Raw genomic sequence first — 20,682 nt, 5'->3', positions numbered from 1 at the left:
CTTTCTAGGCAGAGGTGTCAGGAGATTTTTCTCTCGGTGCAAAACAGTCATATATGCTTGAGCAGATGTAGCTGTTCTAGCAATAAAGCTGCCCCTTCATGAGCGGGAGATTTTGGTATAATCTTCAGATCGTATGACAGTGAGATGGATTCCCCCCCTTACAGTCCACTCCATTGGGAAATACTCTTAGGAATGCCTTACAGAAACAAGTGAGATCTGTATTAAGATACATCCAGAGTCTTCCACAGCTTCAGGAAACTCTTGCAGAAAAGGTCTGTATATCAACCTTTCTCAACTGGGGTTCCATGGAATCCTGGGGTTCTGTGAAAGATCATGATTGAAAAAAAATAAACATTGTTTTTTGAATTTGTGTGCTGTACATTGCTAGGGCTTGCAAGCACTGTGAATTTTTACGGGCTGTGAGTTAGCTGCTGGACTGCTGCTTTGCTGTTGTAAACCTTATAAAATGTGGATTGTGTAGGTTAGATATGAATTGCATTGTGAAGTTTTTGTATTTTTTTGCAAATTTTTATGCAGGGGTTCCCTGAGATCTGAAAATTCTTTCAAGGGTAAAAAGACTGAGAATAGCTGCTGTAGATTATGTTATATCTTAGTGGAAACAGGAGAGCCTAAGTTAAATTTTCCAACTTTAATAACAGACTGTCTTGAGCCATCTGGAGTGGAAAGCCCCAACTGGCAGTGGATTCCTGTATTATATGGCAAAATGGGTTTTACCCCACCTTTCTGGCCTTTGTTTATGGGCTGTGGCCCTCAATGTTCCACCCAAAGCCTATCACTCGTACAGCCCTGAAGACCATTTGAGCAGCTAACGATGGACTGAAAGGAATGGTCAGGTAGGAGAAGAACAGAAGCAGGTCACAGAATTCTACAAAATCCAAGAGTGAAGTTACACAGACCACAACCAGAGTCTATTTCAATATTCCTGCCCATCCTAAGCAGATCACATTTCTCTGTCAGGAATGTGCAAAGTTTGTTCCTGCTGAGCACTGCACTTGACCTTTGGCTGAAGTGCAGAAGAATACGCTCAAAATAATGAGTGAACTCGGGACAACAACTCAACTGGCTTTAATGGAAGCTAAATGCAGATAAATAAAATTGATTATGGCTAGTATTATCCCCCTTCTCCCCAATTTAATAATTTCTCCCTTCTATCACAGTAAAAATTGCATTTCAGCACCAACTAATCACATCCAAAGCTTAGGGGGATGAGCATATGCTATTAAAAAAGTCTGACTTCTTGAGCTAAGCCTCATATAATGCAATCAAACATGAAATCTATTCAGAGAGAAGAAACCCCAATGGGATTGTTGTCACTCTCAGTTGTTATATTACTATAATGAAGTAATAATTACAGGCGAGTAGCTGAGGCCACCAGTTGGAGAACTGATTTCTCTCCATGGGTCAAGCTCAGAGTGATGTATCACCAGGAATCTGGCCACCCAGTCTGCAGCTGAGGTAGCGTCTGGCTATTTGACGCTGCAGGGAAAAGTGAACTGAGGGGATTGGTGCTCTGAGATATGAACCAGCTTAAATGACTACCTGATGTGCTCATATCACTGAAACAGGGGGGGGAAAGCCATTTCTCTGAAACTGGCCAGCCACAGTTACAGTTCTTAATGTATTACTTTCTATTACATTTCTCTTTGTGTTTTCCATGCAGTTCATCTGCATGCTATGCTCAGTTTATTTATGACTTTCCCCTATTCTTATAACTGGGGTGTTCTTTTGAGCACGATTCTACAGATAGTCCTCACTTAATGATTGCCCCGTTTAGCAACCATTCAAAGTTATGATGGCACTGAAAAAGTAACTTTACATCCAGTCCTTGCACTTAAGACCATCGTGTCCCTGTGGTCACATGATTGAGATTCAGATGCTTTGCAACTGGTGGGCATTTATGATCATCAGAGTGTCCTGCGGTCATGTGATCGCCATTTGCATGCTTCACAGCTGGCTTCCAACAAACAGAGTCAATGGAGAAGCCAACAGTAAAATTGCAAGATGCGGTCATGTGATGTCTTGCTTAACAACCATGTCTCTTAGTGACAGAGTTGCTGGTCCCAATTGTGGTTGTTAAGCGAGGACTACCTGTAATTTAAAATGTGCATAAATCCAGGAAGAGGGCTGGCAGTGTGAATGTATGTATATAGGTCAGATTAGACACACACCCTGGCTTAATATTTTATTGCAGGGCAAATTAGCATTGTACCAATCTAACTCTATTCATCCCTTCTACACTAGGCTTAGTGAATCTATCATGATGGTTATAGTTTTCAAACCAGGAATAGGCAGCCTGGTTCCTCCTAGATGTTTTAGACATCAGTTCTTCTGAACCAACTCAGCCAAAGGCAAGGGAGTGTAGGACTCTAATCCAAAATACCTGCAAATCTCCAAGCTTCCTAACTCTCCTTTAAACCACTGTTTCCTACTATATCTAACCTGGGAACTGTGGATTAATCTTGGTTATTCGCCAGCACATCAAACTTGATTTTGCATATTAATTAAAACTAAACCAGGGGGTTTTGTGTCTGTAAAGGGAAATGGTAGTTTAAACTAAGCATGATAGAAAGTGCGAAGGGAAGGAGATGCCACTTTGACACAGTACTGGGTTTTGTCTTAGTAAACCAAGATATTTACATGTGAATATTCTGCTCCAGATATCTTACTCAGCTTATTCCACTGCTACATACCTGCTACCCTTGTCCCAAATAACGTGATGGACTTTTTGGCCACATAAGTGCCCACTGTCATCAGATAATCCTAAATTAGATTGCCATTTGGGGAGCACTGAAGGAAAATAGGTGCAGGTGCATCAAAATAGGACCCCGAATCAGCAATTTTTAGCTGAGATGTATGGTTTGTCTCCAAGAGAGTTGACCCAGAAATCTATGGAGGATGATGAGGAAGCACTCAGATCCAGGAAATGGATTCCAGGCAGAAAATATCATACCCACTGGCTGCAGGGCAATGCATCAACTGCACCTGAATCTCCTGTAGCAACCACTGGTGCAGCTGTCCCCAACTCCTTCCCATTTGCTTAGAGAGCACAAAGAGGGAGCACTGCATTGGCCCCTTCCACTGCCTGTTGCAGACGCACCAGTCTGCAAGGCCAAAGAGTACCTTCATACCATGTTGTGAATGAGGTTGGTTAGAGTCCAGACTACAGGGACACTGAAGAAAGGGATGCTGAGCAAGATCACATGTAGGAGGCCAATTCCCAAGACGTAGGAGAGCCAGATGCCGCGGCTGTTCATGACTCGGGTGTTTGGGTTCACTTCACTGTGAGCCGTGCCCACGTTCATCTCTCCAACTCAGCAGCCCTGGAACAGAGCACAGAACAACGAAGCTGGGTCAAAGACAATATGCAACTTTACCAAGGCCAAGGCAGCTTGTTTTCTTCCACATCAGTTAGGCAACAGCTTGTGCTATCAACCTCAAGATGTAGATTCCCAATTCTCACTGATCTGCAGTTTTATGGATGCCTGATATTTTTCAAAATAGCCTTTGACAGCCGGGATGAGCATAAGCAATCACCAAAGTAAAGACTGGGGAGGCAGCCTTTCCCAGCCTTATGTTGTTTAATTGTGCTGAATCTACAAATCCCATCACTGTTAGTTAGCCATGGAACTGTAGTTCAACACTTAGACATTAACCGTGCCTAGAGATGCCTATTATTTCATTAAAACAACAACAATCCTCAGACACTTACTCCCTTGATCCAAGGAAGAAACTGAAAACATTTGAAATCTATATGCACTTCCACTTGGGGTCTTTGCATCAATTCAGGACCAGCTGTAAACATCAGCATTTCTCCCCCACCCCCTTTCCAATCCATGCTGATTTATTTGAAACAGATGCAAAGCTGAGATTTCTTTTGCAAAGCTTTTGGGGAGTTAATTTTCTTGCCTCCCCCTGCTTCCTGGCTCTCAGTTTCAGCATCCTGTTCCTGGTACCTGTCTGGAAACAGTCAGAATGGTTCTTCCTCTCCACCTATTGTAGGGGCATCAGCCAGGATGAGAGGTAGTAGACCCTGACCGCAAACACTAACATTACCATTTCATCATCACAGCTTACAGAGGTCTTTTAAATGTAAGAGGAAAGATGGCATTGCAGGTAGAAAGCATTTCTGCAGAAGAACCATTCTTTTCTTTTTTTCCCCCTAATAGCCAAACAAATGCAAACAATGCTAACTAAAACCTGGAGGAAGAGAGTGGGGTGGCTAGTGATTTATTTTCCTTTCATGTATGGTGGGGTGAGGAATTTTCATGGCTCCAGGATCTGCAATTGCTCAGTGGGTGAGGCTATGATGGGGAGACATTTTTTGCTCTCCTGTTAGTAAGCTGGAAGAGAGCACTGATTGCCTCATGGAATTCCTTGCAAGTTCACAGTGATTCATGGGCATCATGTGTGATGGCTTTATTTATTTCTATATGCCATTTCTAAGGCTGCCCACTCACTGAACAATTTTTGGGTTGCTTTGATGAATATAGGATGGCTTTAAACTGCTTTGTTAGCACCTGGGGAGTGGAAATGGTGTGGTGTGGAAGTGCTCTGAGAAATCTGAGGAGATTGTATATGATTTCCATACCTAGAGGGTAAAGAAGTTCAGTGATCCTGTCTTTGATGATCCTGGGGGCATGGATACATAGAAGAAGCAGCAGCCAAGATCATGAATTAGATATCAGAATGTATCTTTTCTAGATGTGCAGTGAGACCATTGCAAAAATCAAGATTAAGCAAAGCTGGACACAATCAAACAGGTTTAGAATAGCAGCAAAATGGTTTAAATATGTCTGTGGCATGGAAGAGGGTCATTATGAACCAGAAGTAAAGCAAACCTGATCCAAAATATTAAACTAGGATGACCATAATGTAGCTCTCACTGTTAGCCATTTTGACAAGGATTGATGAAAACTGGAGCTCAACAGTAGCTGGAAGGTTATTCTCTGGACATTCCTGATTTGAGTTTTACTGATATCCAAGGGTTGTTCTTGAATCCACTTTCAAGGGCCATCCTGCAGTGGCTTCTTTGGGCTAGCACATGGGAGTGGTACATCAGTTAAAATCCCTATCAAACAGTGCTGCCCCTCATACCTTCTCCATCTCCAACATATGAATATAAGGTAATGTCTGTGTATGTGAAACTCCTGTGCTTCTCACATTAAAAAAATAATTGCTTCAGCAACATTCCCATGTGCATTCTAGAGTATGTTCCTTCATCTGTTTCTCTGTATTCATTAGTTCAACACATGAGCACACTGTGCTTTGCACTGGTTTCCAAAGCAGGCTGTTTGGAGGCTAAAGTGGATGTTGAATTATTAACATCTCATGCCACGCAGGGCCAATGGTGGCTCTGATGTAAGACTGTGAAGTGGGAGATTGCTTTTGCTATCTGTTGCAATCCAAATTGTTGTCCCTTGATTGCAATTTGCAACGCAAGTAAACTCTAGTTGGATGAACGTGAACTGTGCAGAGTCCCAATTCAGAACATGTTAAGAGGCAGGAACAAAACTTTCAAGTCCCCATAACAGGGACTTGTTTCAACCTGGGCCTGATTGTGCCAGTTATTTATTTGGAGAAAGAAAAAGAAAAAAACAACCACGTAAGGACTAAACAGAAACAAGAACAACAACAAGAGAATTGCATCACATCAGGTTTGCCCTACATTAAGCTGAACGCAATAATTTTCTTCCTAAAGTATCTTAGAAAGCATACTCTCACAATGAGATGTGTAGTTATTATTGAAAAATCTATCTATGTGGTTGCTAGGAGTCAAAAACAACTTGATGGCACATAATCAATCAATCAGTGCAAAAGAACTATTTGGATAGATGATTATGGAAGGAACTTAAACTGATACACTAGTGATTTTAGAGTGAAAGCACACCTATCACCCACTGAGGTTTAACTTTTGAGGGCCAGAGACAGTGGTTGATGTGAGTGCTAATTGTCACACAGCCAACAGGTAAACCGCCTGATGCCATATCTGTCCATTACTAAAGCAAGAGACAGATGCTTATGCTACCAGGAGTTGAACCCAGGATCTTTTGTATACAAAGCAGGTGCTCTATTACTGAGCTAGGGTCACTGTGTACTATTCAAATCTTTTTCATTGCAATCCTTACAGTAGCCCTATAAATCGAGATTAACAATGATCTAAGTTAATATGGGATAAAACTGCAGGTTGCAATTTTTTTTTCTTGGCATATGCATTGCATACATTCTCCTCCTATTCTCCTTGGGAGATTCCCATAGCTCCCTTTTCAAAAACAGTTTCTGTTTGCTTCTGTGACTAATGGGTTGCAATCAGATCTTGTGCATCACATGGCTCTTAGATGCTCAATTTTAAATATAGGCTTGGTCCTGGCCTGTTCCAGTCGCCTTCAGCTTTGCTTTTTGCTTCATCCTGGCAGTCAGCTTAGTAAAAGGGGAGGGGGGGTGATACAAGTGAAAACGCTTGCTTCTACAGCTGCTCTGTCCTTCAAGCTTCATGTAACCTCAGATCCCAAACATCTGGTCCATCTAAAAACTGATATCTGCACAGCTGGGATGCGACTCAAGCACATTTTCTGCACCTATTTATAGAACTTTATCTCCTGAGATAACAGTGAGCAAAGTTGGATTTTCCCAGCAAGGGAACATGTTTGATTGCCTATTTAACAACAGGTCACATTTCTCCATTTATGTATCTTTGTTCTGTGAGATTTCAAATCGAGAAATTCATCCAAATGGTAACTTGGTTTTTTTAAAAAAAATGTTTTTAAATCAATCTAATTCTTTATGCTTACTTCCAGTTCAGCCTGGCCTAGTGGTTTGTCCCTTCATTTTTACTTAACTGAAAAATAAGTAGTTGATAAAAATGTGTATGGGTTTTTGACTGTGATAAGAATTTTTGTTGATTTGTTAACTGGGAAGAGAAGGGTAAACCCATTCAGAGAGGAAAAGGATCCCTGGAACATGAATTTTTCCAAAGGAAAAAAGTTCTAGAAGTATGCAGCAGTCAATTCTCTCTTTACCTAACTTGAATCATGACTAAATAACCATATATTTATCCAGAGAAACTCCCCTCCACCACATTTGGGAATACTGCCATTGCAGATTTCTCTAACTATTATGGTATAGTCTGTATAATGCTTTGAAACTTCAGAAACAGCAGAGTATTTGTTTAAAAGACTCAAAAGAGAGAAGAAAAAGGCAAGCTATAGAAATTAATCACCTCTTTCATCAAAGAATTTATGAAGTCTTTAGTAGTATACAAGTGGAATTTGTTTTTACTGATAACTGCAACACGATACAAACACACAGGCCAATGCAAAGAAGAAAAATATAAGCTCTACACTTTCCAGGCCCACTTTTGGAGCCTGGTGATTCTGCTGAGAAGAGGAAAAAAAAAAAAAGGAAAATTTCCATTTGCAGCAGGGTGCAAAATCCAGGTTATTGATTCCTTCTGGATATAAGAGAGGGGAATAATTGGATTGAATTCTTGATAAGGTTTTATAGCTTGGCTCCACCATCCCAGCTGACCCAGGTTTTCTGCAAATTATGTGTGGAATTCATAACTTCTCAAACGTTCATCTTTGCTTACCTCTCTGGCAGGGCAGGACAGATATATTAGGGCAGAAGTAGATGGGACGGCAACAGTCCTGTTTAAACAGAAGAAGAGGTAGGGGTGGGAGCAAAGTGATTTTTCAGAGAAACAAAGCATGTACTGTGAAAACCAAAAAAATCTTTTCCCTGCATAGTCTTCCTTCTCAGCCATGCATAGATAACAAAAATGACATCAGCTAGACTAGCTTGCCTTAGGAAGCATCGCTAACAACAAAGCTAGTGGAGATGACAGGATTCCAGCTAAGTTATTTAAAATACTAAAAGATGATGGCGTTAAAGTGCTGCACTCAATATGCCAGCAAGTTTGGAAAACGCAACAGTGGCCACGGGATTGGAAAAGGTCAGTTTACGTTCCAATTCCAAAGAAGGTCAATGCCAAAGAATGCTCAAACTATCGCACAATTGCACTCATTTCACATGCTAGCAAGGTTATGCTCAAAATCCTACAAGCTAGGCTTCAGCAATACATGAACCGAGAACTACCGGATGTACAAGCTGGGTTTCGAAGAGGCAGAGGAACTAGAGATCAAATCGCCAACATTCGCTGGATCATGGAGAAAGCACGAGAGTTCCAGAAAAATATCTACTTCTGCTTCATTGACTATGCAAAAGCCTTTGATTGTGTGGATCACAACAAACTGTGGCAAATTCTTAAAGAGATGGGAGTACCAGACCACCTTACCTGTCTCCTGAGAAATCTGTATGCGGGCCAAGAAGCAACAGTTAGAACCAGTCATGGAACAACCAATTGGTTCAAAATAGGGAAAGGTGTACGACAAGGCTGTATACTGTCACCCTGCTTATTTAACCTATATGCAGAGTACATCATGAGAAATGCCAGGCTGGAAGAATCACAAGCCGGAATCAAGATTGCAGGGAGAATCATCAACAACCTCAGATATGCGGACGATACCACTCTAATGGCAGAAAGTGAAGAAGAACTAAAGAGCCTCTTGATGAGGGTGAAAGAGGAGAGTGCAAAAGCTGGTTTGAAACTCAACATTAAAAAAACTAAGATCATGGCATCTGGACCCATCAATTCCTGGCAAATAGAAGGGGTAGAAATGGAAGCAGTAACAGACTTCATTTATTTGGGCTCCAAGATCACCGCAGATGGAGACTGCAGCCATGAAATTAAAAGACGCTTGCTCCTTGGGAGGAAAGCTATGGCAAGCCTAGATAGCATATTAAAAAGCAGAGACATCACCTTGCCAGCAAAGATCTGCATAGTCAAAGCTATGGTTTTTCCAGTAGTAATATATGGCTGTGAGAGCTGGACCATAAAGAAGGCTGAGCGCCGAAGAATTGATGCCTTTGAACTGTGGTGCTGGAGAAGACTCTTGAGAGTCCCCTGGACTGCTAGGAGGTCAAACCAGTCAATCTTAAAGGAAATCAACCCTGATTGCTCATTGGAAGGATCGATAATGAAGCTCAAGCTCAGATACTTTGGTCACCTAATGCGAAGAGAGATCTCTTTGGAGAAGACCCTGATGCTGGGAAAGATTGAAGGCAAAAGGAGAAGAGGACGGCAGAGGATGAGATGGTTAGATAGCATCACTGAAACAATGAGCATGAAACTGAGCAAACTCAGGGAGGCAGTGAAGGACAGGAAGGCCTGGCGCAATATGGTTCATGGGGTCATGAAGAGTTGGACATGACTTAACGACTAAACAACAACAAAGACTAAATATGCTCAGGCAGAAGGGCTCTGCCAGAAGGCAAGTAGCATTCAGCATTCTTTACCCATGACCTATTCTGTTATTTACATTGGACTCTCTTCTTCTGTATATTTACTGGGGGAAATCTCAATTTTAAATCCATGGAACTGCCCCATTGCATCAACTCTGATTTTTTACTCCAGTCAAGGAGGTTAGCATAACAATCAAGATGGAGATGTTCCTTTTTGGCTTCCCATCCCAGGAGGAGAACGAAGAAGGTTCCACCCAAATAACACCACACTCTGCCCTGAAAATTGTATAAACAACTCACTGGCTATCCCAAAAGGGTAATCATTTGTTAGTTATGTCATTCATTATGGTAAGGAAAGCAGGAAAGGTTCTTGCGACATTGTCTGCTTTGGGTGGCCAAAATAACCTAAGTGGCCAAGGGATGATGCACTTAAACTTTTTTTTCAAGGGGAAGGGCATTGGCTGCTTTGTCTCACAGAGGAAAGCATCCTGTCATGGCCCTGATTCTGATCCAAAGTTTAGCATTCCCTTCCTTATCCTCGTGTCCTTGAGAAATTCTGGATGTCAAGTCCCAAATGACAATGCTGACAAGGGATGATGGGAGCTGAGGTCAGTCACATTTGGGGTACAACATATCTGGGAGGACTAACTTAGCATGATCAGATCAAGCTGTAGACCATTCTGGATTTGGACCCTTCCCTTCCTCTTCTGGAGTGCCTACATAAGGCCAACTATGATTTAGCACAAGGGTGATAATTTGTGGCCCTCTAGATTTTGAGCTACAACTCACCATGGATCATCATAGTCAGGACTGACAAAGAGTTGAACAACATGTGCTCCCTATTCTAAGCTTATTTGTAATATGATGTTCAATCATATGTTATAGGGTACAACCTGATCTTGCCTTCTTTCTAATTAAAATAAGAAACTGTGGAGAAAGGAAAAGGATACAGGCAGTCCCCGGGTTAAGAATGTCCGAGTTACAGACAACTCATACTTATGAATGGGCTGCTTGTTACCAAAAATGGTGGATGGTGTTCTCCTTTCTGGAGCTGATGAACTGCTGAAGCCATGTGATGTTTTCATGAACTGCTGAAGCCATGTGTTTTTAATATACAGCCTGTTTTCAACGGTTCATGAAAACATTGCATGGCTTCAGCAGTTCATCAGCTCCAGGAAGGAGAATTCCATCCACCATTTTTAGTAACAGGCAACCCGTTCGTAAGTACGAGTTCCGACTTACATACAAATTTGGGTTAAAGACAGGCTTAGGAATGGAACTCATTCTTAACCCGTATAACTAAGAACTGAATGGTCTTAGAACTTAGTTTTATTTTTTTTTAATATGATTTATATGGTTGCCCATGTCACACAGATGACTCTGGGTGGAGTACAAGTATTAAAAGCATGAAAACCACAATATACAACCCCTGGTGCTTAAATATAAAACAATGACTCCACTCAAATGTATCAACAGCGGCAGAGCTCACCTAGCATCTTGACCCAAACACCTGGGGAAACAGACAGATCTCCAGTGCCTCATGAAAGGCTAATAGGATTGGGGCCATCCAAATCTCCAGGAGGATGCTGTTCCACAGGGCAGGTGCTGCCACTGAGAAGGCATGACTCTGGGGTCCAACGAGATTACATTGTTTGATAGAAGGGACCCGGAGCATGCCTTCTGCACTGGATCTGGAGGGCTGAACAGAAACGATGGGAGAAAGGCAGTTCCACAAATTACCTGGCCCTATGCCACTGAGGGCTTTATAGATGATAACCAGCACCTTGAATCACACCTGGAAACCTCCTGGGAGCCAGTACAGCTTGCAGAGCAGTGGTGTTACATGGGCATAATGAGAAACACCAAAAACTATCTGGGCCGCTGCATTCTTGGAAATTAGCAACAACCTCTGGCAGCTCACTTTGCCCTTCAGAGGAAGAGCTGTCCCTTAGGAGAACAGCACTTGTTTTATATAAAAAAGGTGGGCTATAAAGATTCCCATCTGAGATTGTGAAATATGATTGCGAATCAGTGAACACTAAGTGCCCCAGCCTTTTTATGGCAGGTCAACACATCTGGAATTTTGAGAGCATGCAATGAACTGCCATGGGGGACCTTGCCCATTCATCATGTGGCTACCATGGGCATGACACAAAATAATCACAAGTGATGTGACAGAGAGATGCAGAGGTGAAGATGATATGTTTCTGAGTATGTTGGGGCCCACAGGGATCATGTTGGGATTCCAGGTGGGTGTAATACTAAGATAAACAAGAGTTAAGCAGTTTCCTATATTCCTAAGTGATAAGAAATTAGATGATAATGAGCCTATTCTAAAAAATACTTACTGAGTCAATAGGCACACGTACACATAACTATTGATTTATGTGACCTTTTCCATCTGAAGCACCTTGGGAAAATATAACAGATTTGAAAATAAAGATTAGTTAATTGTGCAATATAATTTAACAATATATCCACAGCAATTCAGTTTAAGGAATTGCAACAATGGAAACAGCTGGGCCAAATAACTTTTAGGGAGGAGACACAGCATCAAAACTAATCCTACTCAAAGCTTTGCAAATGCCTTCCCACTTAGCATAATTACTGATGTTCTATTAGCCACATGTAATAGGCTATAGGAAAGAATTCAGTGCACATAATGTTTGGAATGTCAGAACACTGCAAGAATCCAGATTTGCTATTCTGAAAAGCAATCACAGAGCTTCATTTTTCTTTTACAACTTTTCCCTTTTGCCTCAATGAGATGGATGTTGGGAGATGGGAAGCTGTGCCCATCTTTTAAAATGCTTCCTTTTCAAAAAAGAAAAAAAAGATGGTAGTTGGTCCTAGGCAGTCATATCTGAAGTCACAAAAGCACACTGGAGATTATTACTGTAATTAGGACTTCGCTGTGATATAAGTACTCATTAACTGGCTTTCTTTAATACAAACAATTGAAGTTAGAAATTACTTTTTAATGTAGGTAGGAAAATAGGGTGAGGATACAGTACCGTTACTGCCTGTGGAAAACATTTATTGTGTTACCAAGGTTTTTCGAGCGTACATGGAGGTTGAGCTTGATTCCTGATGACTTGATGTGTAGATGTTTGTGCGATGTTGTTTGTCACTCCCTTCTTTTGGGGTTTCATTCAACTTTTTAGTCTAGCCCTCAAACTGCAGTGTTCCCTGGATTAATATTTTAGAATAGCTGATTACAAATGACACTGGGGAGAGCAGGAGTATTCAGTATGCAATGGGAGAAACAATATATCATGTCATTGTCACTTTCTTTAAGAAGATTGTACCTTAAAACCACTCCCCCACCCCCACCCTGTTTCTTTGCTTCTGGTACGCCATGGCCTGGCATGGTCCCAGGCAGATTTGGGAAGGGAAAGCTTTGCTAAATTAATAGTTCTTCTTTTTGGAAAGAAGAATGACTAGATGGTCTTGGCAATGTACGTGCAACATCTACCTTCCAGGAATGGAACGTACTGGAGTACTGGCATGTTCTCTTTTTCCTCCCAACCAATGAAGATCTGGGGAAGGTCCAGCAATTTTTCAGAAATTAATCTTCTGGACTGGAAGTGAATTATCCCTGGAATGGCCAGATCAACTTGTTCTTCTAGCTCACTGGCTGGCTGGGGAATTCTGGGAGTTGAAGTCCACTCATCTTAAAGTGGCCAAGTTTGGACAACACTGTTCTAGCTCTTTCAACTCTGCATACATTATAAATCCATGTCCGGCAAGGAAGAATGTTGCACAATACTGGTGGATTTTAACCGCTTTAATGGTTTGTTTACAGTTCTTTGGAAAAAAAACAAGTTTTGCCAGTTTTGGATGGTTTTATTTTAAAATTAGTTTTATTAAATGAATGCTGTATCTGCAGCTGCATAAAATGAGAGCTGCACCAACTAAGAATTTAGTTGTCTAAAGTTACTTTGTTTATTTTCAATGAATAGCAGCCAGAGGAGGCTGGAAACTCGAACTAAACTGGTGAAAAGTAGTCCTTTCTCTTCTTAAGAAGCACACTCACACACTCTATTTTCTTCATGCAAGGGAAAAGTTATCCAATGAAAAATGCAAGACTATACAATCTGTGGCTGTTCATTGTTTTAAAAAAGTTGGTCCAAACTTTCACCTAGAATTTGCCTCAAGGCAGCCTCTTCAGCATTGCGAGAAAGACTGGAGGAGTCAAGGAGCATCTATTTCAGATTTCGTGATGCAGGGAGCTAGAAGCAGGCAACTTTCAGAGGGAAGCAACATCCTCAGAGAGATTTGACAGGGTAATGCTGGATATGTACATGTTTAACTTGCAGTTGAAAACACAATAAACATTCCAGATTATTTTAATAGCATATGCCACTTCTTCAAGCCTATGTTGCAAGGGATAAATGAATGATATCATTAAATGATATCACCCGATCACACAGAGAGGGCATGCTTCGGACCCCCTCAGTAAAAGAACTCTGATTAGCGGGGTCCAGAAGGCGGGCCTTCTCTGCGGTGGCCCCGCTCTTTGGAACATTCTGCCCCCGGAGGTGCGGTTGGCCCCCTCACTCCTGGCCTTCCGTAAGGCTTTGAAGACCTGGTTCTGCCACCTGGCCTGGGGTGGGGAGGGAATACTTCAAGCAGGGGGATGGCTAGCCCCATAGTGGCCAGCTGTCCGCAGCCTGATTTTCCATCCTCTTGGATTTTCCTTTTTTAGTATTGTTCTTAATTCTGGATGTACTATGTATTTTATATATATTTATAGTTTTAATGTTTTTTGTAAGTCGCCCAGAGTCCCCTATTGTGGGGGAGATGGGCAGGGGAGAAATCCAAATAAATGAATGAATGCATGAATGAATGAATGAATGAATGAATGAATGGTTCTAGAAGCCTCAAGACATAAATCTGCATTGGGAGAGTAGATTTGCCAGAAAAAACCTGCTCCTATCTATTTAAATTTTGTTTGGAAGTTTTCCACTAAAAGACTATTACCAATGCAAATGTTGCCTCATTATGTCTCCAAATTACAAAATTATAGTAATTAGAAAAGAAACCAACCACATTTTAAAGGAGCACGAGGCAACCCTATGAAGTGCCTTGTATTTCCTCCTCTCATATAGCTCAAGCTGGCCTGTACTTTTTGTCTTATTTTGATGTAAGCAAACAAAGCTACAGCCCTTTTTCTCATTGCTGGGCTATCCTAAAAGGAAGCTCCCTCCTTCCATAAAGCACTCTGGATCTGGTACTGAGGCTATATCTGGAGTGACCCCTACATCAGTTTTGTTTCTGAAGATCTCGAGCCATCTTGGAAATCAGATCCAATCAAGTGATTGTATAATATAATAATACAATCTCTATAATACAGGTGAAACTCGAAAAATTAGAATATCGTGCAAATGTTCATTTATGTCAGTAAGGCAACTCAAAAGGTGAAACCAATATATGAGATAGACGCATTACATGCAAAGCGAGATATGTCAAGCCTTACTTTGGTATAATTGTGATGATTATGGCGTACAGCTTATGAAAACCCCAAATTCATAATCTCAGAAAATTAGAATAGTGTGAAAAGGTTCAATATTCTAGGCTCAAAGTGTCCCACTCTAATCAGCTAATGAATCCATAACACCTGCAAAGGGTTCCTGAGCCTTTAAATGGTCTCTCAGGCTGGTTCAGTAGGAATCACGGGAAAGACTGCTGACCTGACAGTTGTGCAGAAAACCATCATTGACACCCTCCATAAGGAGGGAAAGCCCCAAAAGGTAATTGCAAAAGAAGCTGGATGTTCCCAAAGTGCTGTATCAAAGCACATCAATAGAAGGTTATGTGGAAGGGAAAAGTGTGGTAGAAAAAGGTGCACAAGCAGCAGGGATGACCGCAGCCTGGAGAGGATTGTCAGGAAAAGGCCATTCAAAAGTGTTGGGGACTTTCACAAGGAGTGGACTGAGGCTGGAGTTACTGCATCAAGAGCCACCACACACAAACGGATCCTGGACATGGGCTTCAAATGTCGTATTCCTCTTGTCAAGCCGCCCCTGAACAACAAACGTCAGAAGCATCTTACCTGGGCTACAGAAAAAAAGAACTGGTCTGTTGCCCAGTGGTCCAAAGTCCTCTTTTCTGAGGAGAGCAACTTTTGCATCTCATTTGGGAACCAAGGACCCAGAGTCTGGAGGAAGAATGGAGAGGCACACAATGCACGATGCTTGAAGTCCAGTGTGAAGTTTCCACAGTCTGTGTTGATTTGGGGAGCCATGTCATCTGCTGGTGTTGGTCCTCTGTGTTTCATTAAGTCCAGGGTCAACGCAGCCGTCTACCAGGAGATTTTGGAGCACTTCATGCTTCCTTCCGCAGACGAGCTTTATGGGGATGCTGACTTCATTTTCCAGCAGGACTTGGCACCTGCCCACACTGCCAAAAGTACCAAAACCCGGTTCAATGACCATGGGATTACTGTGCTTGATTGGCCAGCAAACTCGCCTGGCCTGAACCCCATAGAGAATCTATGGGGCATTGCCAAGAGAAAGATGAGAGACATGAGACCGAACAATGCAGCGGAGCTGAAGGCCGCTACTGAAGCATCCTGGTCTTCCATAACACCTCAGCTGTGCCACAGGCTGATAGCATCCATGCCACACCGCATTGCGGCAGTCATTGCTGCAAAAGGGGCCCAAACCAAGTACTGAGTACATATGCATGCTTATACTTTGCAGAGGTCCGATATTGTTCTATTTCCAATCATTGTGTTATTGATGTCATGTAATATTCTAATTTTCTGAGATTGTGAATTTGGGGTTTTCATAAGCTGTACGCCATAATCATCACAATTATACCAAAGTAAGGCTTGACATATCTTGCTTTGCATGTAATGCGTCTATCTCATATATTGGTTTCACCTTTTGAGTTGCCTTACTGACATAAATGAACATTTGCACGATATTCTAATTTTTCGAGTTTCACCTGTATAAGCACAAGCCGCTGGTTAAAAGTTCCTTTAAAATTCTGGTTTACCTGGTCTCCTTGCATCCATATTAAATATTTTGGTTTCATTCAGCTCTGCATTTGTCTTAGGTGGGTTCCAACTAAGTGCCACAAAAGGCAAGAATATCAAGACTGAATATCCAAGAGCTTACTTCAGCCAGAAACTGAAACTTTCGATTCTTAACGTTCTTCTTTATTTGCTGAGCAAATGCTTTTAAGAAAGACCTCCCCCACCCCCATCCCCTGCTTTGATTTCTAAGTCCTAGTTTTTGTTTGAAGGACCAGTTCAACTGCCTTGGCTGGAGTGGAATATTTTGTCATGACCTAATGCAGCTGTTTAATGCAATTTTAATTAGAAAGAGCAGCCTTACCCAATATGAGTTCAGCCCAAAGCCAAAAGGTCGTTGTTTAGTTGGCATGAAAAACTAAGAAATCCTGGCAGCAATTACAAATGCTCAGAAGGGGAATTTTATAAGCAGGGCACCTGAATTGAGAGTATCCGTCTCTTGGACTGCCATGCAGCAAGTGGCTGCTAAATGTGGTACTGTGCTTTCAAGAGGGCATCCCCAAGGAAGTTGAATTTTTGGGTAGGCATATGAGGCATATATCTGATATCCAGGACCCACACTGGGCTTTCTATAACACTTGTAAGGAGAGAGCAACTGAGGAATTGCCAAACGCTGGGAATAAGTCAGGCTCCGCTTCTGGGCAGCTTAATTTGTGCCCCAAAATGAATAACTTTCCTAGTCATCAAGTGGAACTAGGCTGTCCAAAAGACAAGCATGGGAATGATATTATTATTATTATTATTATTATTATTATTATTATTATTATTATTCTCATCTTAGACTGTCACTACCCAGGCACAGGCAAAACCAACCCAACCCAACCTGCAAAAACAGATGATGGCCATTTTAGCCGTTTCAGTGTTGCCCAACTGCCCACCCAATCTATACATTCTGGCCGTGCCACAAAAGATGTTGTAGGACACATTTCAGGCAATAAACTATCACTTTTGGCTGCACACAGGGATTTTGGAATGCTTTTCCACACAGAAAAACACCCCTCTCCTCAAGGAAGTATCTAGCACAGCACATTGGAAGAAAGGATCTAATTGGTTAGTCTCAAAGGTTTTATTTTCTACTCTTTCCCCGCACAGAGAGCATTAAGAAGGCAACCCTCCTCTGCAATCTGATACAGTAATTCTCTGCCGTTTCCAAACTCTACCACCTCATTCCTTTGGGATGAGTTCAGTAAAGAAGTAACACTGCATAGTAGCACTGGTGGTGGTGAGTGGGGAGTCTCTTTATCCAAATCCACCCATCATCTCTGCTTGCAGGATGTTTTGAAAACTCTCTTAAGAGGTTCCTATTTAGGCGTCAATTCTCACAGCAGGGTGAGAACTATTGTGACCAATCTCTTTTTCTTTTTTTTAAACTCCAGCACATACTGTAGTTCCCAAAATAGCCTTTCTGCCATATATAGCCAATCTTTATTCTGCCTGGCTTTGAACAAAACTCAAACTAAGCAGTCATTAGTCTGCACTGAGGCTTCCCTGCAGTTTCATTAATATAGCTCTTTAGCCTTTTTTTTTTAAATTGTTCAACATCTTTGAATTAAAGATCAGGCATATAAACTGCTAGGTAAGCCTCCAGTTTCACCTCCCACATTGTGCTGTAGACTAATTCTATCTTGTTTTGGATACTCTCTCCTTCCTCCTCCCAAACCTTATTTTATTAATTTCTTCAGTGCCAGATTAAAGATCAGTCTTCCTCAAAAAGACAATCTCTTGACGTGTTGGAGAGATTCCATCATTCCCATCCTGGATGACTACTACAGTTATGGTCTCAGGCCATCTGGAGAGCACCAGCTGAGGAAGGCTGCTACAGATTTTATTGATCTATATTCATTCTTGGAGACCGAAACCCACCGGGGGGGAGGGGGGGAGAACAAAGTACCAATTGTTTTGGAGCATTTTATCTAACACTGTGAGAAGTCTTGACCAGGCACAGCAAGTCATGAATTAAGGGAGGGTAGAACTTCTGGTTTGAAACCATCTTTTCAGATCCTTTAGTTCAATAAATGTGAAGCCAAATGTTAAAAGTAGTCTCCTGTGAATCAAGCTCAACTTCTGATGGCTTGATACATTCATGCAGTTTTCTCAGCAAGAGTATGGAAGTTGTTTTCTATTCCCTATTTCTGGGAAGTTTTTGGACTTCCCAGTCTAAACTACAGCTCTGGCATTTCCTGTTGGTCTCCCATCCAAGTCTAATCAGGTCTGATCTAGTTTTTTGGGGACCAGCCAAAATAGACTAGGTTCAACCATCTAGCAGGGCAAGTCAGAGAGGCAGACAAATATAATGGAGCTGGGTGGTTGGAGCTAGAAACCTTAGCAAATGCATTAGAGATTTGGAAAAGGTGGTCAAAGGGCATGAGCACTGCTTGCTGTACAATTAGGTAATGTTAAGACTTTGGACTTTATAATATTGGAGGGTGAGCAGGGGGCTCTGAATATGATAAAAATATTATTTCAAAATATTACAAGCCAGCATGCTGTATTGGGGGGACCTCCTGTTCATTCTCCTGAAGTTCTTCTTGCTTGCAAATCTTACTCTGTTAATACTGGCACCAGAAATTTGGTGAACTAAGGAAGTCTGGAACATATTCAGTTCTATATGCCAGATGGATGCACACTTTTCCCTCCAACCTTTCCTCAAAATACTCTAGAATACATTTGGTGATCTGCCTTTTTACAGCTGTAACTAAATAATGAAACTTTGTTTCGATTCCAGCACTTGTAGAGATTCTTCTTCTGTCCTAATCCCCCACAGTTTTTTGAGACCATCAGTTCAGTCTTAAACGGCAATCTTCATTCAGTCCATTTCTGGCCCTTCTCCAGGCATGCACAGACTGAAACTCAGGGCCAAAATGCAATACTGGAATTTTAAGCAAAATGACTCATATTTCTCAGGATCTAAATTTAGTTCTGGGCTCTGACACAGAAAAAGTGTGCGTGCATGTGTGTACCTCGCAGCATTTCATCTTGCCTCTCTTTGGTTTCTCTGCAGACCAGGCTCCCATAATTGAGCCCTTTGAAAACCGGCAGGCACTCTTATTGCCAACTTGTCAAATTCTGCTGTCCTCCTTCCTTATCTTAAGGTAAGCCCCCCACCAGGTTTTCTGAACAAGATATAATTTTTGCGGTAGTCGGAGCATTCACACGTTACTCTGTCCTTCAAGCACGTTCACCCACGCACCTCTCCCGAAAACCCCACAACTGTTCTTAATCTATGCACCTCTCACCCAGTGCAACGAGGCGTGTTTTTGTTCCAATTGCTTTGCACTTTCTTCCACCAATATGTGTCCGCCGTGTCTACTCCTAGGACTCAGATTTTAAATTTTGCTTCCTTGTCCGCCTCCCCATCCCTGATTTTGTTTACTATCAAGCACGCAACCCCTCCCCCCGCGTTGTGCCTTTGCCTACTTTTGGCTGGAAGCAGGCGGGTCTAGTCCCCCGCTCCCTTCCCCTACCGTGCTACTCACTCTCCGATGCACACGGCAGGGAGGCCTCCCTCGTCTCCCTCTGATGTAGGTCGCCTGGAAGAGCAGGGGGTCTTCGAGAGAGAGAAAGACCCCCGCAGCTCAACCTCCGCTTCCTAAGAGCTGACAACACAGCAAGGAGCTTTCGCAGTACCTCCTCTCCAGTGCATCATCACCAGTAGACGGCGAAGCATGTTGGGAAATATAGTTCACAAGAGAGCACGTGGGAGTCGCCCTTCTCTCAGGGCGTGTCCAGCGCCGGCAAGGCGGATTGCGGGGAGCGAATCCAGATGGCTTCTGGCTGGAGAGCGACTCGCGCAGTACGGTGCTGTCCTGATAGCAGACCTTGTTCCTGACCTGCTAGTTTTTGTGGACTCAGAGGGATTTTGAAATCACAACGCAAATATTATTCCAATTTACTGGACGCGTAAACGTCAGATCTCTGCCATTCCTGACTACCTTGGGGAAGAGAGTTACACTGGTCTGGTCTGGCATCTTTGTACTGTACTGTTAACGACAATGCCTCTTTAAAGTATACGTTTTTACAGTGTCCTGTACTTACTAAATTTTGGGAGAAAGTAGTGGATTATATAAATGTGATTGTGCAACAAAAGCTAAAATTTTCAGAGGATAATATTCTTTTTAACTATATACCTAGTACATAGAATTTGACATCTGGACCACGTAAATGGATTCTCCCTACCGTTACTATGGCCAGAAAACTGATACTGCAGCATTGGAAAGATAAATGTATGCCCCCATTTATTGAATGGATTGAAGACCTGATTGCGCTTGCCACTTATGAGCGGATTGCCTATAAACGTAGACTTTGTATGGACAAGTATAATGAAA

The 20,682-nt window shown here is 42.1% G+C and overlaps 1 protein-coding gene across 7 annotated transcripts in view; it reads right to left on the bottom strand.

Annotated features, from left to right (window-relative positions):
- The window catches only part of ORMDL3 (ORMDL sphingolipid biosynthesis regulator 3), a 32,166-nt gene extending 12,162 nt beyond the window's left edge, over positions 1-20,004 (bottom strand). For 2 of the 7 annotated variants that reach the window (XR_015796616.1, XM_007436625.3), the window contains exons 1-4: positions 19,834-20,004; positions 11,667-11,728; positions 7,607-7,664; positions 3,150-3,341 (exon numbers count right to left, since the gene is read on the bottom strand). Coding sequence is in view for 6 of the 7 variants with exons in the window: in XM_007436625.3 (XP_007436687.1) it covers positions 3,150-3,323 (174 nt within the window). In the remaining variant the exon portion in view is untranslated. Of the gene's footprint in view, positions 1-3,149; positions 3,342-7,606; positions 7,665-11,666; positions 11,729-19,821 lie in introns of all 7 variants that reach the window. The other 5 variants (XM_025172173.2, XM_088143423.1, XM_025172174.2 and 2 more) reach the window with 5 other exon arrangements.
- Positions 20,005-20,682: the final 678 nt, after the last annotated feature.

Source organism: Python bivittatus, unplaced genomic scaffold (genome assembly GCF_059951505.1).
Source record: "Python bivittatus isolate LINGU-HERP-01145 unplaced genomic scaffold, Pbiv_v1 ctg000410_np1212, whole genome shotgun sequence".
In the NCBI taxonomy this organism is placed as follows: Eukaryota; Metazoa; Chordata; class Lepidosauria; order Squamata; family Pythonidae; genus Python; species Python bivittatus.
The sequence above is the reverse complement of the archived record's forward strand: the minus strand, read 5'-3'. Positions and strand labels throughout refer to the sequence as shown.